The 22,627-nt window shown below is 34.2% G+C and overlaps 2 protein-coding genes, 1 long non-coding RNA gene and 1 other non-coding gene across 4 annotated transcripts; 3 read left to right on the top strand and 1 right to left on the bottom strand.

Moving 5' to 3' along the window:
- Positions 1 to 6: 6 nt before the first annotated feature.
- On the bottom strand, positions 7 to 2,427 carry LOC107028081. Its single transcript, XR_001457791.2, has 4 exons — positions 2,287 to 2,427; positions 1,112 to 1,241; positions 801 to 1,017; positions 7 to 152 (listed from the first exon to the last, which is right to left on the bottom strand). It is a non-coding gene; the product is annotated as an uncharacterized LOC107028081 (long non-coding RNA).
- A 3,566-nt stretch (positions 2,428 to 5,993) lies between these two features.
- On the top strand, positions 5,994 to 9,508 carry LOC107014783 (probable ribonuclease P/MRP protein subunit POP5). Its single transcript, XM_015214859.2, has 4 exons — positions 5,994 to 6,188; positions 8,143 to 8,333; positions 8,438 to 8,575; positions 9,051 to 9,508. The coding sequence occupies exons 2-4, from the start codon at positions 8,156 to 8,158 to the stop codon at positions 9,197 to 9,199; spliced, it is 465 nt and encodes a 154-aa protein (XP_015070345.1). The 5' UTR covers positions 5,994 to 6,188; positions 8,143 to 8,155; the 3' UTR covers positions 9,200 to 9,508.
- A 252-nt stretch (positions 9,509 to 9,760) lies between these two features.
- On the top strand, positions 9,761 to 9,833 carry TRNAA-AGC. The gene has a single exon. It is a non-coding gene; the product is annotated as a tRNA-Ala (tRNA).
- A 1,961-nt stretch (positions 9,834 to 11,794) lies between these two features.
- Positions 11,795 to 18,329, top strand: LOC107002786 (formate--tetrahydrofolate ligase). The gene is made up of 5 exons (XM_015200954.1): positions 11,795 to 12,226; positions 13,523 to 13,672; positions 14,360 to 15,535; positions 16,382 to 16,528; positions 17,615 to 18,329. The coding sequence occupies exons 1-5, from the start codon at positions 12,071 to 12,073 to the stop codon at positions 17,888 to 17,890; spliced, it is 1,905 nt and encodes a 634-aa protein (XP_015056440.1). The 5' UTR covers positions 11,795 to 12,070; the 3' UTR covers positions 17,891 to 18,329.
- Positions 18,330 to 22,627: the final 4,298 nt, after the last annotated feature.

A 22,627-nucleotide genomic window follows, 5' to 3' on the forward strand; every position in this document is an offset into this window, starting at 1 on the left:
GGGGAGCATACCTAAGAACAACAAAAAGTATCTAAAACATTTTAGCTATGAACATTTTCATGTAAATCACCTAAAGGTAACTTTACTATCTTCCTCTGCTTTCTCTATTATCTTCACCAACATCTGTTTTATAAACATCATCTCAAGATTCACTGCAATGTGATGGCAAAAAAAGAATCCGTTAAAGACGTATTTACAGGGAGTATATCTTGACAATAGACATATATAGGTTAAATACACAACGATTCTCTTTCTTTTGACAACGATTTTAAGTATATCACGGGAAATACACAAACCAAGGGTGAAAGAAAGTCTTTAGTACTTAGTTTACATTGTTGTGTCAAATTCGAGCACTTGAAAATAGTAGAACCAGTATAATCACTCCGAGACAAGATTTACGAGCTGAGAATGAGCCTTGATATCACTATACATGTTAAAAGGCTACCCTTTAATAGAATGCTAATAAATTGAATACAACAAAGTAACTTAGTGAGAATGTAAAAGCACACATCGAACTCCAAAAGGACAGTGATGTGTCGTTTACTTTCAATTCTTCGGAGACATACGTTCAATATAATGCAGATTTGATATAAAAGTTTTTCAACTTCTACCTTGTTAACATGTAAACGAGAATTTATGAAACGACAAATAAATAAAAGCACTTCATCAACGAAATAAATTGTTTCTCAATTGAAGCTGTAAAACAAGCTCTTGACTTGCATATAAATTTAATTATCCATTGAACTAGGAATAAGCTTGAGATAAAAAAAGGACTAGAAAATTTATTCAAGAATACTCACATTACGGGTCATAGTACTTGCATTTGGTTCTTGACGGAAATTTACATATTATTCAACGGATACATGAGTGAACGGCGCCATAAGTGCCTCCATCTGCGTGAAAGGACACTCGTTCTTGCCGCATCTTTGAGGGGTAAACCACAAAGAATTTGAACAAGTGTATCGTCATCCAACTTATTGAGAGATTCACCTTCTGAACGGATTGATCTTTCACGAACTGAAATAATAGTAAACAAATCTTTTAGGGGTAAACGACAAAGATTCTGAACGAACATGACGCCATCATTCATACTTATCAAGAGATTAAATACCTTCCAAATTGATCACGTTATCACGAACCGACACAGCAGAAGACGACATTGCCGCTCCCTTTGTTATCTTTTGAGATTCCGTGAACCAACAGAACACAACACGCAGAATTTGCGGAAGCAGATACAACACCTAATACCAAACGACAAGATTTTTTAATTCAAGATCAGATTCAATTTTCTTCTTCTTCTTCTTGCTCTTCTGATTGAAGGTAGATTCAAGAAGCTTATCATCATATACAATTCAAATAATCATCAAAATTCAAAGGGGGAAGCCTACTATTCTTTATTTTTGTTTTTATGACCGTGGTGTCGGGGCCATGTTTTCACTCAATTCGACTAATACCACAAGATACTTGTCACCTCCCGGCTCCCACTAGCAACAAAGTTGAAGAGCTAACTATTCTGAATAGTAATACTAAGATTTAGATCTTCTAAAACCAAGTGAATCACTTCAACATCGTTACACATAATCATCACAACAACAACATAACAGTGTATACAAACCTTACCCCTACTCATAGCTCGTAGAGATAGATCGGTTGTTTCAAATAGTAATTACACATAATCATTATCAATTTAGAACATTTTTCATGTCTCAAGCTCATTCTCAGTACACATAACAAAAGCATACAAAAAATAATAAAAATTCAAGTAGTCATCAAAATTCAAAAGGGGGAATGCTACTATTCTTTATTTTTGTTATGACAATCGTGGTCTTCAAACCAGCTTTCGCACGCCTCGGTTAATTCCACTGTATACATATCACCTCCCACCATCAACAAAGTTGCAAAACTAACTATTCCGAATAGAAATACCGCGATTTAGATCTTCTAAAACCAAGTGAATCATCTCAACATAACTACACAATCATCACAACAACACGTACACAGAGCTTACCCCTACCTCGTAGAGACGCACACAAACACAATTTCCATTTCTAATAGTAACCATACATAATCATTATCAATTTTAAACTTTTTTTTCATATCTCCAACACAAATTCTCAGAACACAGAACAAGGGCATACACACACAAAAGAGAAATTAAAATTATTATACAAAATCAATTCCACACACACATACAAAAAATCTTCACATGGCAATCTGAAATGAAAATCCTATCTAGCATTGAAAAACATTATATATAAAAAATTCAAAAAAAAAGAAGAACCTGACCGGAAAAATGGCCGGCGAGCAGCGGTGGTGGTGATTTGAGGCTTTGTAATTTAAAGCAAAACTAGGGTTTTACTTCTCTCTCAAATTTCTTCTTCTTTGGAGTTTTTGTTGCTTCATATATTATGTATCAATGGATGAAAGATTTATCAGTGGAAGTGTTCATATTTATAGTACTACTTTAAGGTCCTGTTTGGACATGAAAATTAGTGATTTAAAACGGAAAAAACTTACCCGCATCGCATTGGGTGTTTACACAAAACCAATGCAAATTCAATTACTATGTGATTTAATGAAGTAAAATGAAATATAAATTTAAATATATGACCTGCGTATATTGATTTGGTAGAAACACTCGGTGCAGATAAGTTATATCCATTTAAAATTAGGTTCGATTTGAAGTTGAAGTTTTCGGTGATTATTTTTGCGAAGATCTCGAAAATTATCAAAATTTCTCTAGATTTTATATAATTCTATGAAAAATGAGCAAATTATAATTTCTCTAGATTTTATATAATTGTCTTTACTTATAATTTAAAATTGGGATAATTGTATAGAATGACAAACTAATAACATAAAATAAATATAGTAGCTATCGTTTGATTTATTTGTGTTCCATAGCAAACTGTCTGTCAGTCCTTCTCTCCCTCATATTCTCGCTCGCCACTCTTCCTCTCTCGCTCACTTCCTTCGCTCGCCTCTCTCGCTTTATAAAATAGAATTGTATAAATTGTGTTGCTAATTGTTTAAAGCGAGAGAAAATTGTATATACACATGCAAATACATATATCTCCGTCTTATACACTTATAATTACACAATAAAAGTACTTCCCTGCCAAAATCTCTTTTGTCTTTCTCTCTTTCTCGTTTTATACAAATTCAAATTGTATATAATTTTTCTCTTTCTTGTTTTATACACTTCGTTTTATACAATTCACTTCAATTATATATGTATAGCGAATTATAGATATATACATTTGCTATAGAGCGCAATTATGCAAACTTTGTTATAGCATACAAATATAAATTTTATATTTGTTATATGTGAAAGTTGTCCTTTAAAATTCTATTTTATTCTTTACCCTACCTTTTAATAGTAGCTCTATCTGATATTCTAATTTTTTTTAGGTTTATCATCAAATTATAAATGTGTGGAATTATATAACGACAAAAAATGATACAATTTAATCAAATATTGTATTATTAAAACATCAACAAAGAACACTTGTGCCGCTAAAAAAAAAACTATTTACAAGTTGATACCCTATTACTTTTATACCTTTTTTTTTACAATTCAGTGCAAAACTATCCATATTGGTCGAAACAATATTAACACTACAGAAAGATGATGCTATAAGTAATTTTGAAATAAATTATACACTTTCACACGAATTTTCATCACCGGAAATTATGGATAACATAAGCGTGATATCAACGAGGTACATGCAATGCTTCAGCAAAAAACTCTTCTGTTACCGTTCAATACCAATAGAGTTTTTATATACTCTAATGTTATCAAGGAGGAATAGATAGTGATTAAGTGAAAACTAGCTAAATTGATGCTTAATACCATCAATATATATTCACTCTTATGGTATCAAAGACGAAAAACAATGCTTCAACAAAAACATTGTTTAATTACTCTTTGATACCATTAAGGTGTGTATATATACTCCGATGGTATCAAAAAGGGACATGTAATGTTTCAGTGAAAAAACTCCTCGATCAATGTTTGATAATATCATATTTTATATGTTCTGATGGTATCAAGGAGGAAGGGATAGTAATTCAATGAAAACTAGCTAAATTGATGCTTGATACTATGATATTAAAGAAGAAAAAACAATGTTTCAATGAAAACATAACTCAGTTACTCCTTAATACCATTAAAAGTATATATATATATATATTCCGATGATATCAAAGATAATTATGTTTTAATTCGTCAAAGGGGATATGAACATAAATAGTTTGAGTCACGAATTAATTTAGGATAAATAGTTGGGCAACTTTCACATATAGCAAATAAAAAAAATCATATTTGTATGCTATAGCAAAGTTTGCATAATTGCACTCTATATCAAACATAGAAACTGTATAATTCGCTATACATATACAGTAGAAGCAAATTGTATAAAACGAAGTGTATAAAACAAGAAAGAGAAAGACACTTGGGCAGAGAATTGTATAAAAATGAAGTGTATAAAACGAATTGTATTATTATAAGTGTATAGACCGATTATATACAATTTGAATTTGTATAAAATGAGAAAGAGAGAAAGACAATAGAGACTTGACAAGGAATATACAATTGAATCGAATTGTATAAAACGAGAAATAGAGAAATTAGATACAATTTGAAAATTGTATAAAACGAGAAAGAGAGAAAGCAAAAGAAACTGGGCAGGGGATTGTTTTTATTGTATAATTATAAGTGTATAGGACGAAAATATATATACTTGCATGTGTATGTACAATTTTCTCACGCTTTATACAAACAGAAACATAATTTATACATTTCGCTTCTGTTTGTATAAGTGAGAAAGGCGAGGGTGGCAAGCGAGATTTGGGAGAGTGGCGAGCGAAATCTGGAAGAGGAGAGAGAGGGGAACAAAAATATATGGATTTATACAATTTTCTCTGCTTTATACAATTAGAACCAATTTTTATACACTTGTGTTTGTATAAAAAGTGAGGAAGCGAGCGAGAGACTGGAGGAGAGTGGCGAGCGAGATATTTGGGAGAGAGGCGCCTGACAATTATTTTCAACGTTTGCTATGGAGCACAATTAAATCAAATCCTAGCTACTCCATTTATTTTAGGTTATTAATTTGCTATTATATATAATCTTCCCTAAATAGTTTAGGTTAAGTTCAATTTGAGTAAAAAGTTGCATTAATCGGTCCAATATCCTTTAAAACATAATATTCTAATACAACACAATACAATAAGGGAAAATTACACAGTTAAACAAATTTATACTATTTAATTACTCATCATAGCTATAGTTTGTTGTAATTACCACTTGCGACTAATATTATACATTAATTACGTGGGCTGACTTCGAGTTTGTATAATTAGTTACGTTTGTATATGTATAATTTGCCAAGATATACAAATACATATGTATAATATACAATTATTTAACCTATATACATAAACAATTCACCTCTCTCCCACTCTCTGCTCTCTCGCTCGCCTCTCTCCTCCCCCTCTCAATCTCGCTCGCCTCTCTCCTCCCTCTCCCATTCTCGGTTGCCATATATACAAATGAATATGTATAATATACAATTATATACATATACAATTCACCTCTCTCCCACTCTCTGCCCTCTCTCGCTCTCTCTCTTCTCCCTCTCTCGATCTCGCTCTCCTCTCTCCTCCCTCTCCCAATCTCTCGTGCCATATATACAAATACACATATATATATATAATATACAATTATCTAACTAATATACATATAAAATTCACCTTTCTCCCACTCTTTTCCCCCCTCTCTCTCAGTCTCGCTCGCCTTTTTTTTCCATATAACATGTAGCTACAAATTATAATTATCAAACTATAGCTATGAGAGTTATTGATTACTTTTAAGTGGTTATATGTAAAAGTTTCTATACAATAATACAATACATTATGAAACAATACGTAATAACTATTCCGAACAAAATGTTTAAAGAAAATTGGTAGACAAATTTTTCTAAGGGCAATGCATTAGCCATTATTATTCCTCTTCCTTCAAACAAAAATAAAAATAAAAATAAAAATAATCAAAAACCTCCGCCGCTGACCTCCGCCGGACTGCCACCGTCACTGCCCTGCTGCCCTCCGCCGGACTGCCACCATCACCTCCCTGCTGCCGCTACTTCCCCCGCCGTGGGTCGTGTTTCTTCCATTACCGAATTTCAGTAAGTTGCTCGATTTACGCCAAAAACTTGATTTTACGTACTTCAATTTTTTTCGATTGGCATTCTCAATAAGAGAGCTCGATTTCGAATCTTAGCTCTTTATATTTCCATAAATCCGAGGTATTTTATCTTGTTACGATTTGTTTTGTAGTTTGTAGCTTGAGCTGCGGTAAGAATGGGGTAATGGATGATGTATTTTGGTGAAAGTTTATACTTTGCTAGAATTGATTTGAATATATATTAATCGAGAAGATGTGTAACCCAAACAACAACATATCGAGTGGGGTTTGGGGAGCGTGGTGTGTACGCAGTCTTACCCCGACCTTTGGAAGGTTAAGATGTTGTTTCCGGTAGGCCCTTTGCTCAAGTAAAAAAAATATGAAGAACTCATGCTAGAAACAATTATGAAAAGAAAACGTAGCAACAACAAATGTACGATAACTGAAGTAAAGGAAAATCGAAGAACAAGACAAGAGAGAAGATGTATTATTGTGAAAGTTTATACTTTGCTAGATTATCATAGTTATCATCACCTTTTCCCTATTGATCGATTTGAATGTATTAATCGAGAAGATGAATAACCCAAACAACAACATATCGAGTGGGGTTTGGGGAGGGTGGTATGTAAGCAGTATTACCCCTACCTTATAGAGGTTAAGATGTTGTTTCCGATAGGTCCTTTGGTCAAAAGTAAAACAAATATAGTAAGTGTAGAACTCATGCTAGAAACAATTAAGAAAAGAGTACTACACAGCAACAACAAAATGTACGATAACTGAAGTAAAGGAAACGACAGGTAACACTAGAATCGAAGAATAAGAAAGTTAGAGAGAAGATGAATTACTCAAACCTAAGTCTAATATAGATCAAACTGACGGAATGTATACCCTATTTGGACCATGTACATAGCACCGAGTCTCTGTTCAAAGCAATTTGGCATTAGGTATCTCCGAATCCCCGATCAGTCTCTGCCACCTCTCATCTTCTTCTGCTCCTTTGCGCATAAACTAATTGAACCTTAACCTCTAATCAACATAACTAGCAATTCTTTTTACTCATCAGATGACCTTCTCGACCCATTGAACCTCCACATTGGTCATAACTGTTGTCTCTCAAACATGAAGTGTTGTTCTTTTAACCTTTTTTGGGGTTGTAATCACACCTAGAATCGAGCAAATAGAAAGTCAGTTTCTTAATTCTATGCTTATTGCTCTTTTTTTATTTTATTTTGTGCCTATTGCGGTCCTTAAATTGACAATAGGTTGAAATTAGACATTATGAATCTGCTTTTTGAGTTTTCTTTTGAATTAATAATGTTTTCCATTTTGTAAATGGTATTATGTTTGTCGTCAAATAGATATATTACACGTCTGAACTTGAGTGTTTTGGTGAACAGGAAAAGTCTTGTCACTTTAGTTTAGATTGTTTCTTGTTTGATGCATGAATTTTATTTTTCCTTTTGGTTTAAACTTCAATGTTATTTACTTATGGTTTTTCATTGTTTGTTTATGTTACTTTTGTTTTGAGCCGAGGGTCTTTCGGGAATAACCTCTCTACCTTACAAAGGTAGAGGTAAGGTCTGTGTACATCCTACTCTCCCCGGACCCCACTTGGTGGATTACACGGGGTATGTTGTTGTTGTTGTTGTTGTGCTATTGGACATTTGTAAAAATGAATAATCCAATTTTTACTATGCTAATCCATCATACATTTTGATCGTGATTATATTCAATTTAAGCGTGTGAATTCACTTTATGCCTTCATAACAAGGTGATTTGGAATTGCATATATAGACTATAGCTTATAGAAGCAACCAATCCTGCTTCCCTCGTGGATGTTTCATCCCGAAAAAATTATATACGTGCCTATTATTCTTGTACAATTGTATCAAGTTACATATTCTTAACCAAGGTATTTAATCTGTTTATATGTTATTTAAACTGTCGTTCATTAGGTAAGAGAAGATCATGGTGGGATTTAAGAATAGATACTTAGTTATGGAGGTTTATTTGGATCCAAATAAAGGGACTGCATCAGATGAACCCATCGTAATCACTCAATTCAACTTGACCAAAGCCATCAGGGACGTTATTCTTACAAACTTTGGTGAGTGTGGCCTCGCCTCATCAGCAAATTCATTTCAAGGTGAGTTTAATTAGTGTAAGTTTTATTTTTGAGCATGGCTTTTCCCTCTGTTTTCCTCTTTGTGGAAATCTTGGCGCAGTTTCAAAAGTTCATATTATGTGCAGTGAAGTATGTGAATCCAATTACAAAACTTTGTATTATACGAGCATCGAGAGAGGAGTATCAAAAAGTTTGGGCTTCAATTACCATGGTCAGGAGTGTAGGAAGTTGCCCCGTGGTATTCAACCTGCTAGACCTAAGTGGTGAGTTGTAGTGTCAAAAACATGCCTTATAGCTATGTTGTTCGGGGTCTTACAAAAATGATGCCATACCCGTGTTGGGTTCTTCTAAAATACACTACTTTTGGAGAATCTGACACGCATTCGTCGACATTTTTGAAGAGTCCGAGCAACATAGCCTTAGAGCAATACAAACGTTCTCTTTTGAAATAATTTCAACATTGTTCTCTAAATGATGCATAACCTTATATTCTTTTATGATTTATTTTTCTTGGGTTTCCCGCATGTCCGGTACCATTTTGGGGTCCTGACTAATCCAGATTCCCGCTATTTGAGGTCCATTAAAGGAGGAAGTGCTCCCTACGAGGATTTTTTCCATTCTCAGAGCTAGAACCCGAGACTTCTAATCATCCCATCACAACCTGAGACCTTATACCATTAACGTCGGGTTTACTTTGCTGCAAATATAACACAGTGCTTTTACATTTTCTCCTCCCAGGTAGTATTAGGGCATGCAGAGCTGCAGCTTTGAAATGTGATGAATTCAAATTTGAACAGTACAAGTCGATGGCCGGAGCTCGCCTTACACCAGAGGTTCAGCAGCAAATGCAGAACTATCTCGACAAGATCAAAGCTTTGGAACACTAACATGACAAGTCTCCCCATAACATCTTGTCCGCACAAGCTAGCCCCTACACCACGGTTACCAAGTCATGACAACATGGTCTCTTTTTGATCGTTAATTGGTTCCGATTTTGCATGTTTTTTTCTTCTAACTGTTAACTGTACATCAATACCTTCAAAAACTTGATGGTTCATTAAAATGATGTTGGGAGTTAGACCCTGTACCTCCAACTCTAAGATTGTGAGTGCTACTCGAGAGTTTGTTAAAATATGTATTATATGTTAAGAATTTTGTTAGGTTTATTAGAAAGGCGCTCAACTCTGACTCTGACATACAGTTCTTCTCTTTGTTTCAATCGCTTATTAGAAAACGTATATATATTTTTTTGATATTATCACTCTAAAGAGTCGTTTGGTATGTAGATAGATAAAGATAAAAGATAGTTTCCACTATTTTAATACAAATAGTAGAGTAAGAAAAACTTTAGATTAATCAATATTCATAATCAAATGTAAAAGAAGATGATTTTATTATTTTATTATATGATATTTTTTATATTTTGAAAAATAAATTGTAAACAAAATGGGGATGTAGCTCAGATGGTAGAGCGCTCGCTTAGCATGCGAGAGGTACGGGGATCGATACCCCGCATCTCCACTTAATTAAATTCTTTTTTTTTTTTTTGATTTTGGAAATAGTTAATATAGAGTATTTATTTATATTAATTAATCCATTTAATATAAATCACTTTTCTTGTCTTATAAAGAAAACATGGATTGATTTTGATTAAAATAGGACTACAAATGAACAATATTGCACGCTATCAGTGTATGTTCAATCAATCGCAATTTCAGTCTAAAATCTATCAGTACAATTATTTATTAACCTATGAACTTCATCTTACTTTACGTATTTGCATCCAACTACACTTTATTCCCTTAGACTCAACGATCACTTAATTAAGTTTTTAGAATTACTTTTTTGGCTTTGAAAATAGTTAATATAAAGTATTTATTTATATTAATTAATCCATTTAATATAAATTACTTTTCTTGTCTCGTAAAGAAAATATGGATTGATTTTGATTAAAATACGATTACAAATGAATAATATTGCAGATTATTAGAGTGCGTTTAATTAATCGCGCTTTTAATCCTGACTAGTACAATCATTTATTAACCTATAAACTTCATCTTACTTTACGTATTTGCATCCAACTATACTTTATTTCTTTAGACTCAATGGTCTGTTATCAATGGTCATAATTCAACGGTTTTTTACTTTAGAAAAAATAAAATATTTTCTCTTAATTATGAAAAAGGATTTCAAATAAAAAGATTAGATGTTTGTATTTGGAGCGAGAGGTTATAATTCTTTCATTTTTAATAGACAGATAAGTACAATTTTCTATTTTAATCATAATTTTGAAAATAAATAAATAAATATGTTTCGGTGAAAAATAAAAATGGATAATTTTAAATTAATATTTTGAAAGAGAATCTTCAAGATTGGATTCTATTTGACATATTTAAATTTACCAGTAAAGTGGGAGTAATATATGTTCATCAATCTCAATGCAAATAATATATTTTTAAAAATAGCATTTATCATTTTTATTATATTGAATAAAAAATACCTATAAACACTGGATTTTTATTGTGTAGGACTAATTAAAGAAAAAAAAACACTATTTCATGAATAATTTTCATCCGCAAAACTATTTTATTAAAAAATGAAGAGATCATATCTATTTCACTATAATTCTTAATTGGTCCCATTTGTAACTTTAATGCATGCTTTATCATCACATGAATGTAAAAGTAGATTTAAGGTATTAAATTTATGATTTTTCGAGATGTTAATAAAGTTTTTCTTTTTAAAATGTTATATTTAATGAAATTATATTGTATAAATTGAATTGAGACAAATATAATAAGATATTCTATTTTTATCACATATTTTTATAGTAACACAGATATATCTTCATCGATTTTTTAACTTTACTTTTTAAAATATTTAATTTATATCATATAAATTGTAATAAACATAATTGAATATTTATTATAAAGGACCACCGACTCAGGAGCTAGGAGGACCAGGACCACCGACTTAGGGGGCTAGAGGACCCGCATCGAAGTACCTATTTCTGCAGTCTCATGAAAATGTGAATATTTCTTTATTCTGAAGCCGTATGGACGAACAATTTAGTGTATTCGTAACTAGACTTGTAGACCTTCGATTTGATAGGTTATGCACATTCTAACTCTTCATGAGAAATACGATGAGACATTAGACCTAAAATTTTAAAATAAAATTTAAAATAAATTTTTTCGACTTTTATTTTGCAACTTGTACAAAAATCACGTGTCAAAGTATAAATATTATCAAATCTATGAGAGTGAAAAGATTACGTGAGAGTATCACCCTCGAAAAACGTACTCTGTAATGCATGAATTCAAATTTAACCAGATCCTATATGCATTGAATATGATATAAATAAAATTTTAAAAATTACACAAAAATATAATACACTTACCCCACCATCACCCCCCCCCCACACCCAAATTGTTGGCTAAAACTTGAGTCATCCACAAAAATCTATGTTGGATGGTACAAAGTTCAATGTATCACACATTAGATAGAGTTCTTTTCAGGAAAGGCCTCAAAATTAAGATTAATTTAAGCCAAAGCGTCAACATCTCTTCAGCAAAGCCAACAACTCTTTTTTTTTTTTTTTTGCTTTTTCTCACATACCCCATTGCCAATAATTGACTTTGGACTCTTTTTTTCTTCATTTTGAACCTAAAAATCCAATCTTGGAGACACCCATTGAAGGAAAAATCAAGATTTTGAAGTTTTTAGATAAGGGGTGAAAAAGGGGTGTATAAGAAATCATGGGAAAGACAACAAGGAAACTTGAAGTTGTTTCTCCTGTTCCAGCAGATATAGATATTGCTAACTCTGTTGAACCTCTTCATATTTCTGAGATTGCTCAAGAACTCAATCTTAGCTCTCAGCATTATGATTTGTATGGGAAGTATAAAGCCAAGGTAATGCCTTTTTAAATGTAGATTCATGTGTTAAAGATATGTTCGAGTTATGGTTGCTTAACTAATAGTTATTATCTCGGAAAGTTAGTATTTTTGTTAGAGAAAATTGGGATTAGAAAAAAAAAAGGTGACTTTTTGAGAATCTTTCTTGGATTTTTGCTTGTATTCACTCTATGTTGTATTATTTTGGTTTACTTTAGTAATATATGTTGATTGGCAGTGGTAGAGTCAGAACTAAACATGAATAAGCTAATAAGATTCAACATAGATGTAGTATATATACATATTTTTGACATCTTCATATTTCTGATTGCTCAAGAGCTCAATCTTAGCTCTCACCATTATGATTTGTATGAGAAGGATAAAGCCTAGGTAGTACATGTTACCATTGAATGTAGATACATGTGTTAAAGATATGTTCGAGTTGGTTTTTCAGATGGTCGCTTAACTAATTAGTTATTATCTCATAAAGTTACTTTTTTTGTTGAAGAAAACTGGAATTAAGAAAAAATGTGTTTGAATTTGTACTGTGCTGTATTATTTTGGTTTTACTTTGGTAATCTATGTTGACTGGTGCTTAGAAGAATAGATGTTTATTGGCAGTGTTAGAGTTAGGATTTCGTTAAGGAGATTCAAAATATAAAGAACTAAACATGAAGAAGCCAACAAGATTCAACATGTATAGACATAAATTCTTTTTGACTTCTTGACTCTGTAATTTTTCCGATGGAGGGATGTCAATCAACTCCCTGCGAATAAGGGTAGCTCTGCCCCGGTGTATTGTTATGCTATACTCTTCTGCTCTTAAGTGCTGATAATTTTTTAGATTTTGCTTGGTTTGCATAGAAGAGTAATGTAATTGAGATGCATAGATGTGGTTCCTTGTATGTTCTCAATAACAAAAGAAGTTTATTTCTTCTCCATCAGTATGTAGTCAATTACATGGTAACTATTAGTCTTATCCAATGTAAATATGGATTGCTTAGGAGTATTCATATGTTTTTTCTTGATTACCGTGGTGTACGGGATTTTTTTGGGATCCTCGACAAATTCCAAGGCTAGGACCCTAGGACAGATGGGAAGGATCATTCATATGTTGTAGTACTGCTTTTTGTTGATGAGTAATTATTACTTCTCAGGTACTTTGATTTTGCAGTTTTTCAAAATTGAGTTTCTTTGACTATGATGAAGTGTTATACTCATGAATGTGATGTGAAATCCGCTTTGTGTATATTACTATATTGACTTTTCTTTTATAGTTGGTGATCTGATATGTCGAATTTTTTGAGATTCTAGGTGCTCTTATCCGTGCTTGATGAGGTTGGAGGAAGTGAGGATGGGTATTATGTGGTGGTTGGAGGAATAACTCCAACCCCTCTTGGAGAAGGGAAGTCTACTACCACAGTCGGTCTTTGCCAGGCTTTGGGAGCTTTCCTTGATAAAAAGGTAACTTTGAATTACCGATAGGATGTCCGTCTCACCTACTTAGAGAAAATGAAGAGTTAACTGTGTCTTAACTTTAAGCTAATATATGCTTGTAAACTAATATCTGTTGTCATTTGAATTTATATAGAAGGATAATAGATAAATGAAGAAATGTGGTAATATTACTTGGTTTTGATGGACATCAGAGAGAAGTTGAAAAATACGTTGAGAAGTTGGATAGATAAAGAAAAATGTTTTTCATTTTTGAGGTCTCTGAATCAAGATTTAGATTCTGTTATTCGAGTCAGAGTCTTCATTGTCTTGTATTTGATGGAATCTTGTTCACTAATCCAATTAAGATAAGCTGTTTGTCTATATTGGTGCTACCTGGCCCTCTCTCCCCCATGGAATATAATGCAATTAGAAGAGAAGTCTTGGACAAAGGATATAGTTGGTTGTTCCTTTTTGCTTAATTGCTCGCTCATATCTTCCTATTTTTGTCCCAAGTTTCTTAGAGACTGTAAAACCCTATCTAGATATCAACTTATCTTGTATACATGCAGGATTGTATTCTTAGCTAAAGTTAAAACAGTAACTTATAGCTGAGCAGCTGATCAAATGATGTACATTTTTTTATTTGATCATAACGCATGGTTATTGTTGTCATGTTATTTGATAAAAAGTTTCCTTCCCACCTGGTGCTCTCAGGTTGTGACATGTGTCCGCCAACCATCACAAGGACCAACATTCGGAATCAAGGGTGGTGCTGCAGGAGGTGGTTACAGTCAAGTTATACCAATGGATGAGTTCAATCTTCACCTAACTGGAGATATTCATGCAATAACAGCAGCAAATAACCTTTTGGCTGCTGCGATTGATACACGAATCTTCCATGAATCTACGCAGTCTGACAAGGCTCTCTTTAACAGGTTATGCCCACCAAATAAAGAAGGTAAACGGAAGTTCTGTGACATTATGTTTAGGCGTTTGAAGAAACTTGGTATTGACAAGACGGCCCCCGAAGACCTTACTCCTGAAGAGAGCAGTAAATTTGCTAGGCTAGATATAGATCCTGCTTCCGTCACATGGAGAAGAGTCATGGATGTCAACGATAGGTTTTTGAGAAAAATTACCATAGGTCAGGGACCTGAAGAGAAGGGGATGGTCCGGGAGACAGCATTTGACATTTCAGTTGCTAGTGAAATAATGGCAGTTCTAGCCCTCACGACATCACTAGCTGATATGCGAGAGAGGCTGGGGAAAATGGTAGTCGGGAATAGCAAGGCCGGTGATCCAGTTACAGCTGATGATCTTGGGGTTGGAGGCGCTTTGACTGTTTTGATGAAAGATGCCATTAATCCTACTCTTATGCAGACTCTTGAGGGCACCCCTGTTCTTGTTCATGCCGGTCCGTTTGCAAACATTGCTCATGGAAATTCATCTATTGTTGCTGATAAGATTGCATTAAAGCTCGTAGGACCTGGTGGCTTTGTGGTCACAGAGGCTGGCTTTGGTTCTGATATTGGGACAGAGAAGTTCATGAACATCAAATGTCGATATAGTGGCTTGAAACCACAGTGCGCTATTATTGTGGCCACAGTAAGAGCCCTTAAAATGCATGGTGGAGGACCTCAAGTCACAGCTGGAAAGCCTCTCGACAAGGCCTATGTAACTGAGAATCTCGGACTAGTGGAAGCTGGTTGTGTGAATCTTGCTAGGCATATTTCAAATACAAAAGCTTATGGTGTAAATGTTGTGGTTGCCGTCAATGCATTCTCAACTGATACTGAAGCAGAACTAAATGCAGTTAAAAATGCTGCATTAGCTGCAGGAGCATTTGATTCAGTAATTTGTACTCATCATGCCCATGGTGGCAAAGGAGCGGTAAGTCTTCCATGTAGTATTGGGCCTCTGTCGATCAGTGCTCCTTTCCCTACCCTCCTGCACACAAAAAAAATTAAAAAAACAAAAAAAGATGTCTGAAAAGCTAAGTTGCACGGACTCTTTACTTTCGATGCTGCACCCATGTCGGATTCTCCAAAAGTACACTACTTTTGGAGAATCTGACAAGCACCTGTTGGCATTTTTATAAAGTCCGAGCAACATAACTGAAAAGAATGTTTAATTCAAAACAGAATACATGCTAAAAAGCTCAAAATATTCAGAGAAGAGAAGCCTTTATCCAAATTGACAATATACTTTTCTGCAGAATACTTTGTTCAGGACTTACTAAATATCCTAACAAATTGATGATAGAGCCAATAATGTATGCATGATTGGCGGTCCGTTCTTTTTGTTATAGCAAGAGCTTGAAGCTAATTTTGTTTGTCATAATGGTCGCACTAATTGTTTATTATCTCAGAATGAACAAAAAGAAGCAAGTCAGAAGCTTTGTACTCTATACTGAACAACTTTGGAATTGGAACTATGTACTATCGGTTCTTATCTAGCCCCGCCTCATAGACCTTTGTGGTTTAGGAGTGTTAATCAATTGAAAGTTTTATATTCGTTTGGGACTAGTTTATTAGATTGAAGATTCTCACACTTTGGCATGAGTTCATGTGATGTAATGAAGATATGACCTTATAAGAATTTCTAAGTTGTTTCAATCCTCCATCCTTATCTGAACAATAACATGAAAAACTTGTAAATGTGTTCTGTTGACCGTTTTGCTATGGGATTTACTAGTTGCTAATCTGAAATACTGATAAGCCGGAATCGTTTATTCAGGTGGACCTCGGAATCGCAGTTCAGAAGGCCTGTGAGAATGCAAAACAGTCACTAAAATTCCTGTACCCGCTGGATATAGGTATCAAAGATAAAATAGAGGCAATAGCAAAATCATATGGTGCTGCTGGAGTAGAGTACTCTGAAGAGGTATATTGTTCTATTGCTCATACCTATTGCTGCACTTCCTTTCTAATGTATTTGTCTTTCTTTATTACGTAAACATTATTTTGAGCTGATGGTTTATAGGAAACAACCTCTCTACCTTTTTAAGGTAGGGGTTAGGCCCGCATACACACCACCCTTCCCAGATCCCATTTGTGGAATTACACTGGGTATTTTGTTGTTGTTTTTGTACGTACATACACAAATTCACAAAAGCAATTTGCTGTTTAACATCTTTTATAGTTGCTACAGATGTGAGAGTTAAGTTTACATTTCGTAGATGCTTTGATTTGTAACGCCTGTTATCTGTTACTTGTTCCATGAGTAGGACCGAGTCGAGTTTATGAATCTAAAAGTAAAATCAAAGGTAAGAGTGGTCACCTTTTTTTCCTGTAAGTATATAGATTAAGCGGCATCAGAACATAGAAACTATCACTGCATTTGAGATTTTTCCAGTGTTATTAAAAGCAAAAAGCGCAAGAAAGTTCTAAGGTTTGTTGGGGCTTTAAGCACAAAGTGCAAATAAAGCGTAGGCTTTAATGCAAAAAGGTGCAAAGTGAGAATATATATATATATATGTTTGTGTGTGTTTAGTTCAAGACTAATTAACAATTATAAGCATGAATGACAAATATATGAAGTAAGAAACTGAATTTTCTTTTACAATAAAGTAAAATATTAGTTGTTTCGTGTCGCCTCTTCATAAGAGGGTCATTGACAAGGAAATGTATGCTCTTAGAACAATGACACTGAAGCGAACATTTTGAGGTGAAATGCTCAACAACGTTTTAAGCCTCGCTTTAGGGCTTAAGCACACCTTTGACAACACTGGATTGTTCTGTAGTTCATAGTCTGATAGAAAACTTCGATATCGTTGAAATATGTTGCATGGGCTCTCCAAAGATGTTGTTGTACCCGTATTGGATCCTCCAAAAATTCTCTACTTTTGAAAGATCCGACACACACGCCGCAACATTTTGGAGAAGTCCAAGCATTATAGGTTGAAAGCATAGTTACATACATTTTGGTCAAATATTATTAACAATGACTTTGATATCTTTTGCTATTTAGGCTGAGAAACAGATTGAGATGTATACCAAACAAGGATTTACAAATCTGCCAATTTGCATGGCGAAAACACAATATTCATTTTCACATGATGCCGGGAAGAAGGGCGCTCCTAGTGGATTCATCCTGCCCATCAGGGACGTTAGAGCAAGCATTGGCGCAGGATTCATTTATCCTCTTGTTGGAACAATGAGCACAATGCCTGGTTTGCCTACGAGGCCTTGTTTCTACGAGATTGACATCGACACATCTACTGGAAAGGTAATCGGTCTTTCTTGAAAATCCAAAAAAAGTGTGGTGTGGTTGTTTTACTGTGTTTTGGCAGAAGTGAAGAGTTTGTCAAGTTCTAGACTTCCTTCTCCTCCTCTACAGTGCTCAGCTAATAACGGTACTGCCCCGAACCACTTCTGTGTTTCTTATTGTTGTCGTAGAATCAGTGTAAACGAACACCTGCAGTTCTACTGCCCGACGTTGATTGAATAAACATGAATTTGAGTGATCATGATGAGTTGTTAAGACTATTCGAGGTTCGTTTATAAGGGCCTTGCCTCTCTTTACCATCGTTTTCGCGAATCGTACACAATTCTTGTTGTCTCTACTACATTTTTCTTAGATAAGTGATGTATAATTAGTGTAGTATATGTTGTGAATCTTGCACAAAGATTACAAATTTGTGTGCAAAAGAATAATTCTTGGAATAAGTGGTCATGTTTTGCAATGTTGTGTGTTATTTCTGCCAAATGTGGTTATCCTATCAACTTTTGGCTATTTGAATCAACATCATGGCTTAAAGTAAGCCCAATAAATAAAAGAAAAAAAAAGCCCAATGGAAGTGATTTGACCATTATTTAACTTGTATCTAATTTTATTTTTATTTTTTCACGTTTATCCACTTCAGAATAACTTAGACATGCGATGTTTGAAGTTAGGCTTGAGATATCTTAATATTTTTTTGTACGTCTACCCTTTAGCTATCGTTCTTGAGAAATGAACCGGTCTGGCCCACTACTCGAAAGAAGTTTCTATCGGATTTCTGTTTATCAAAATTTTAACTTTTGGTTCCCTCGAACGAATAATACCCACGAATAATTAATGTTTAATCACGTATTACTGAATTTTAGTCATTTTTACCTAACTTCAAACAGGTATATTGCTGTTTAAAGTTTCATTTATTTTTGTTATTGCGCGTGTTTAGACGAAATCAATGTAAGTTTGTGTATTCTCACTTTATAAATCATTTAAATATGGTAGCTTTTATTGATTTGGAATAAACACCCGAGTGAATACGTATTTATCCAACAACCCTTCTAAATTTGCTTTTTTTCTTCTTTTACAATTTCAAGAACTCATATTATTTAACTTTTTAAATTCTAAATTAAAATTGTTAATTACTTTGATATTCTTGGTCACTTTAACAAACAATAGGTAAAAATGATGTGACAATGTAAAAACTCTATTAAATAAATTTTGATATACAAATTTTATAAACAATGTCATATCTCGTATTATAGGTAAAAAAGACGTGACGATGTAAAAACTCTATTAAATATATTTTGATATACAAATTTTATATCAGTAGCAGCAAATTCATAATTTATAAATTACATGGAGAGATAAATTTTATCGATACTTCAAGACTTTCGTTCAACATCAATATGCGTGACGTTTTTTTCTTTGTATTGTATTTTCATCTTTTATTGAATATCAACGTCAAATCTTTAATGAATTTATTGTTATTTTCTTTTTTTCTTCATTTTAGAGTGACATATTTGAAATATCACTTATTTTTTTAGGTAACAAATTAAAAACTCATTCAATTTGTAGCCATACACGTGTACATGACGATATAATATGTGGTCTAAAATCAAACTATAACTCGAAACCTTAAATATATATTCAATAATATTCGCATACACAAAATATGAGAAAGAGTGCCAATTTTCTTGATTCAAATTTTATATTCAGTGGAATTTCACACATGAGGTCTACGAAGATAATTTTTATGCAACCTTATTTCTATCCTACGAAACAATTTTCAATAGACTCTTGATGTAAGTAAAATATATTAAAATCAATAAGGAAATAATATACATTAATGAACAAAATGGAAAAGAAGAGAGAGAAAGAAACAACAGCCACACAAAATAATACAATAATCGAAATTAAAAAAAAACAATAAATAGTAAAATAGAAATATAAGATAGTAAAAGAAAATACTAATAATAGTACTATAGATAAAAAAAATAAAAATTAGACAAAATTATAAAATAAAGACAGCTATCATGCAAAAAATTAGTAGGTGGCTTCTCTTAAATATAATAATTATTATTAGTACGTGTTTTTTTTGATTGTGATTTCATGATGTATATTTTTGAACTAATTCACTATTGATATCAGTTCGATAAAATTTAATAATTTTGATTATAAATTTTATATTTATAGTATAAATTGATCTAATATGCACAAATTTTAAATTTAGTACTCGATTACTTCAAGGACTTATAGAATTCGTAATTCATAAATTTTAAATTTAAATCCATATAAATATTATTTAATGTATTAGTGAAGTTATACGTATATTTAGTAGTGACAAATAGACAGATCATATCAGATTTAGACAGGTCAAATCAAATATATTTATCATGTCTTAATCATATTGTTTATTCAAGCTTAATTTGACTACGTTCACTTATAGTAATCACTAATCACGCATTAATAATGAGATACAGTAATTAAATCAAAACAATATAGTTGTCTTAATCACATAATTAAGCATGTTTTTTTTTTAAAAAAAATTATATGTTAAAATTTTAAAAAATAATTCCATAAGTCCACCGAAAATGTGTAATTTAATTTACAAATACACCACATGGAGTGGAATTTAGGGACGGAGCTAAAAGCCTATATGTGAGTTCGATTGATATCAGTATTTTTAATTTAAATTTTAGATTAATAATAAACTCCATTTATATATATAATAATTAAGAACTCATAAAGTTTAAATCTCGATTCCAAATCATGATGCGGTTAGTAGTCCTCCATCATTAATATAAGAGATTTGAAGTTCAAACTCTGTGAACAAAGCCTCCTTTTATACGAAGAACTTTAACATCCAGATTGTTGGGCTTTGTGGAGGCTTGTGAGCCGGCCCGACCCATTACTGAAACCCTAGGTTAACTATTTGGTTTTCCTATAAATATGATCCTTGTATTTGTAATTCTAAAGTAGCACAAGTGAAATAAAATCCTCCTGTTACAGTCGTGGAGTAGGGAAACCGAACCACGTTAAATTCTTGTGTGTCCCGTTTGTGTTCTGTTTCTCTTTTCTCTAGATTATTTGTGTGTGTTGTGTGTTTAATTCCCAACAATTGGTATCAGAGCGAGGTTTCAACAACATTGTAACACAAACTGTGAGAAATTGTCACCTAGGGTTCTTGTGTGAAGAACTGTGTGCAGGGAGGAGTAGCCGCCGTTACCGTGTGGGTAACCTCAAGCAGCAGCCGGCTAGGAGAACCGCGCAGGGTGCGAACAGCCGTCGTCCGTGTGCTGTCCGTCGCGCCGTTCCAGTGGCCGCCGCGTCGAGGAGCCTCAGATCCAGCCGCGAGCGTCCAGATCGTGAGCATCGTCCAAATCGCCGCCCGCTGTCTGTAGACGCCGTTAAGGGAATTGCCGAAGTCCTTTGAGATGGCAGAAGATGGGAAGTTCCGAATTGAGAAGTTCGATGGTACAGATTTCAGTTGGTGGAAGATGCAGATTGAAGATTTGCTGGTTCAGAAAGATTTGGACGTAGTGTTGGGTGACAAGCAAGGAAAATTGTCTGATGCAGAGTGGGCAGTTTTGGATCGGAAAGCTATGTCAGTTATCCGACTCTCGTTGACCAAGAATGTTGCGTTCAACATTCTTAAGGAGAAGACAGCGAAAGGCATCTTGGAAGCCTTGTCTAACATGTACGAGAAGCCATCTGCAGCAAACAAAATTTTTCTGATTAGAGAGTTGGTGAACACAAAGATGAAGGAAGGCAGTTCAGTTACCGAGCACATCAACTCATTGAATTCGATCTTAGCCAGACTTTTGTCAGTTGGCATTAAGTTCGATGATGAAGTTCAAGCTTTACTACTGTTATCATCATTGCCTGACAGTTGGTCCGGAACGGTTACAGCAGTTGCCAGTTCAGTGGGACCTAATGGATTCACCTTTGAGAAGATTCGTGATCTCGTTCTTGGCGAGGATGTCAGAAGAAGGAGTTCTGGAGAATCATCAGGTGATATGCTAAACGTCGTCAGAGGCAGAGGAAATAACAGAGGTAGTGGGAGCAGGAACCGAAGAAGGAGTCAGTCAAAGGCTCGGGATGGCTCAGGTGTAACATGTTGGAACTGCAAGGAGGTGGGGCATTTCAGGAATCAATGCCAGAAAGACAAACAAGTCAACATTGCAGAAGACAGCGTCAACGAGGATTTGTTTATCTGTTGCGCGGAGAGCAATGTGGATTCCTGGGTCATGGATTCTGGTGCTTCTTTTCACGCTACCCACAGCAGTGAAGCATTGCAGAATCTGGTTATTGGAGACTTTGGAAAGGTAAGGCTTGCAGACGATAGAGCTCTTGATGTTACGGGCATGGGTGACATGGTGCTGAAGACGCCAGTCGGTTTCTGGACCTTGAAGGATGTCAGAGTTGTTCCAAGCTTGACGAAAAGTTTGATTTCTGTTAGGCAGTTGGATGAACAGGGACATCATGTGAAGTTCGGAAATGGGCAGTGGAAGGTCGTGAGGGGCAATCTTGTCATGGCTCGTGGAACAAAAAGAGGATCGTTGTATATTGTCGGATTACCGTCTGAGGGAGTGACCGTCCCAGTTCAGAAGAAAAACAAAGTCCGGTTCACAGAATCTCGTGGGCAGAAGAAGGTTGTCTTTGCAAGAAAGAAACCCAGAGCCACAGGTCAGATTCAGGATGAACGAGCAAGGAAAGGTTCAGGAAGACCAGTCAGAGGCGTTCGTGGCAGTGGGAGCACCGGCCGTG

This window comes from Solanum pennellii, chromosome 1 (genome assembly GCF_001406875.1).
Source record: "Solanum pennellii chromosome 1, SPENNV200".
Taxonomy (NCBI): domain Eukaryota; kingdom Viridiplantae; phylum Streptophyta; class Magnoliopsida; order Solanales; family Solanaceae; genus Solanum; species Solanum pennellii.

What these genes read in the sequence shown, in the direction of transcription:
- LOC107002786 (XM_015200954.1), top strand. Translation starts at nt 12,071, where the DNA reads ATGGGAAAGACAACAAGGAAACTTGAAGTTGTTTCTCCTGTTCCAGCA. An exon ending in ATGGGAAGTATAAAGCCAAG is followed by an intron (nt 12,227 to 13,522) that starts GTAATGCCTTTT and finishes TTGAGATTCTAG; the next exon opens with GTGCTCTTATCCGTGCTTGA. An exon ending in GAGTAGAGTACTCTGAAGAG is followed by an intron (nt 16,529 to 17,614) that starts GTATATTGTTCT and finishes TTTGCTATTTAG; the next exon opens with GCTGAGAAACAGATTGAGAT.
- LOC107014783 (XM_015214859.2), top strand. Translation starts at nt 8,156, where the DNA reads ATGGTGGGATTTAAGAATAGATACTTAGTTATGGAGGTTTATTTGGAT. An exon ending in ATCAGCAAATTCATTTCAAG is followed by an intron (nt 8,334 to 8,437) that starts GTGAGTTTAATT and finishes TATTATGTGCAG; the next exon opens with TGAAGTATGTGAATCCAATT. An exon ending in CAACCTGCTAGACCTAAGTG is followed by an intron (nt 8,576 to 9,050) that starts GTGAGTTGTAGT and finishes TTCTCCTCCCAG; the next exon opens with GTAGTATTAGGGCATGCAGA.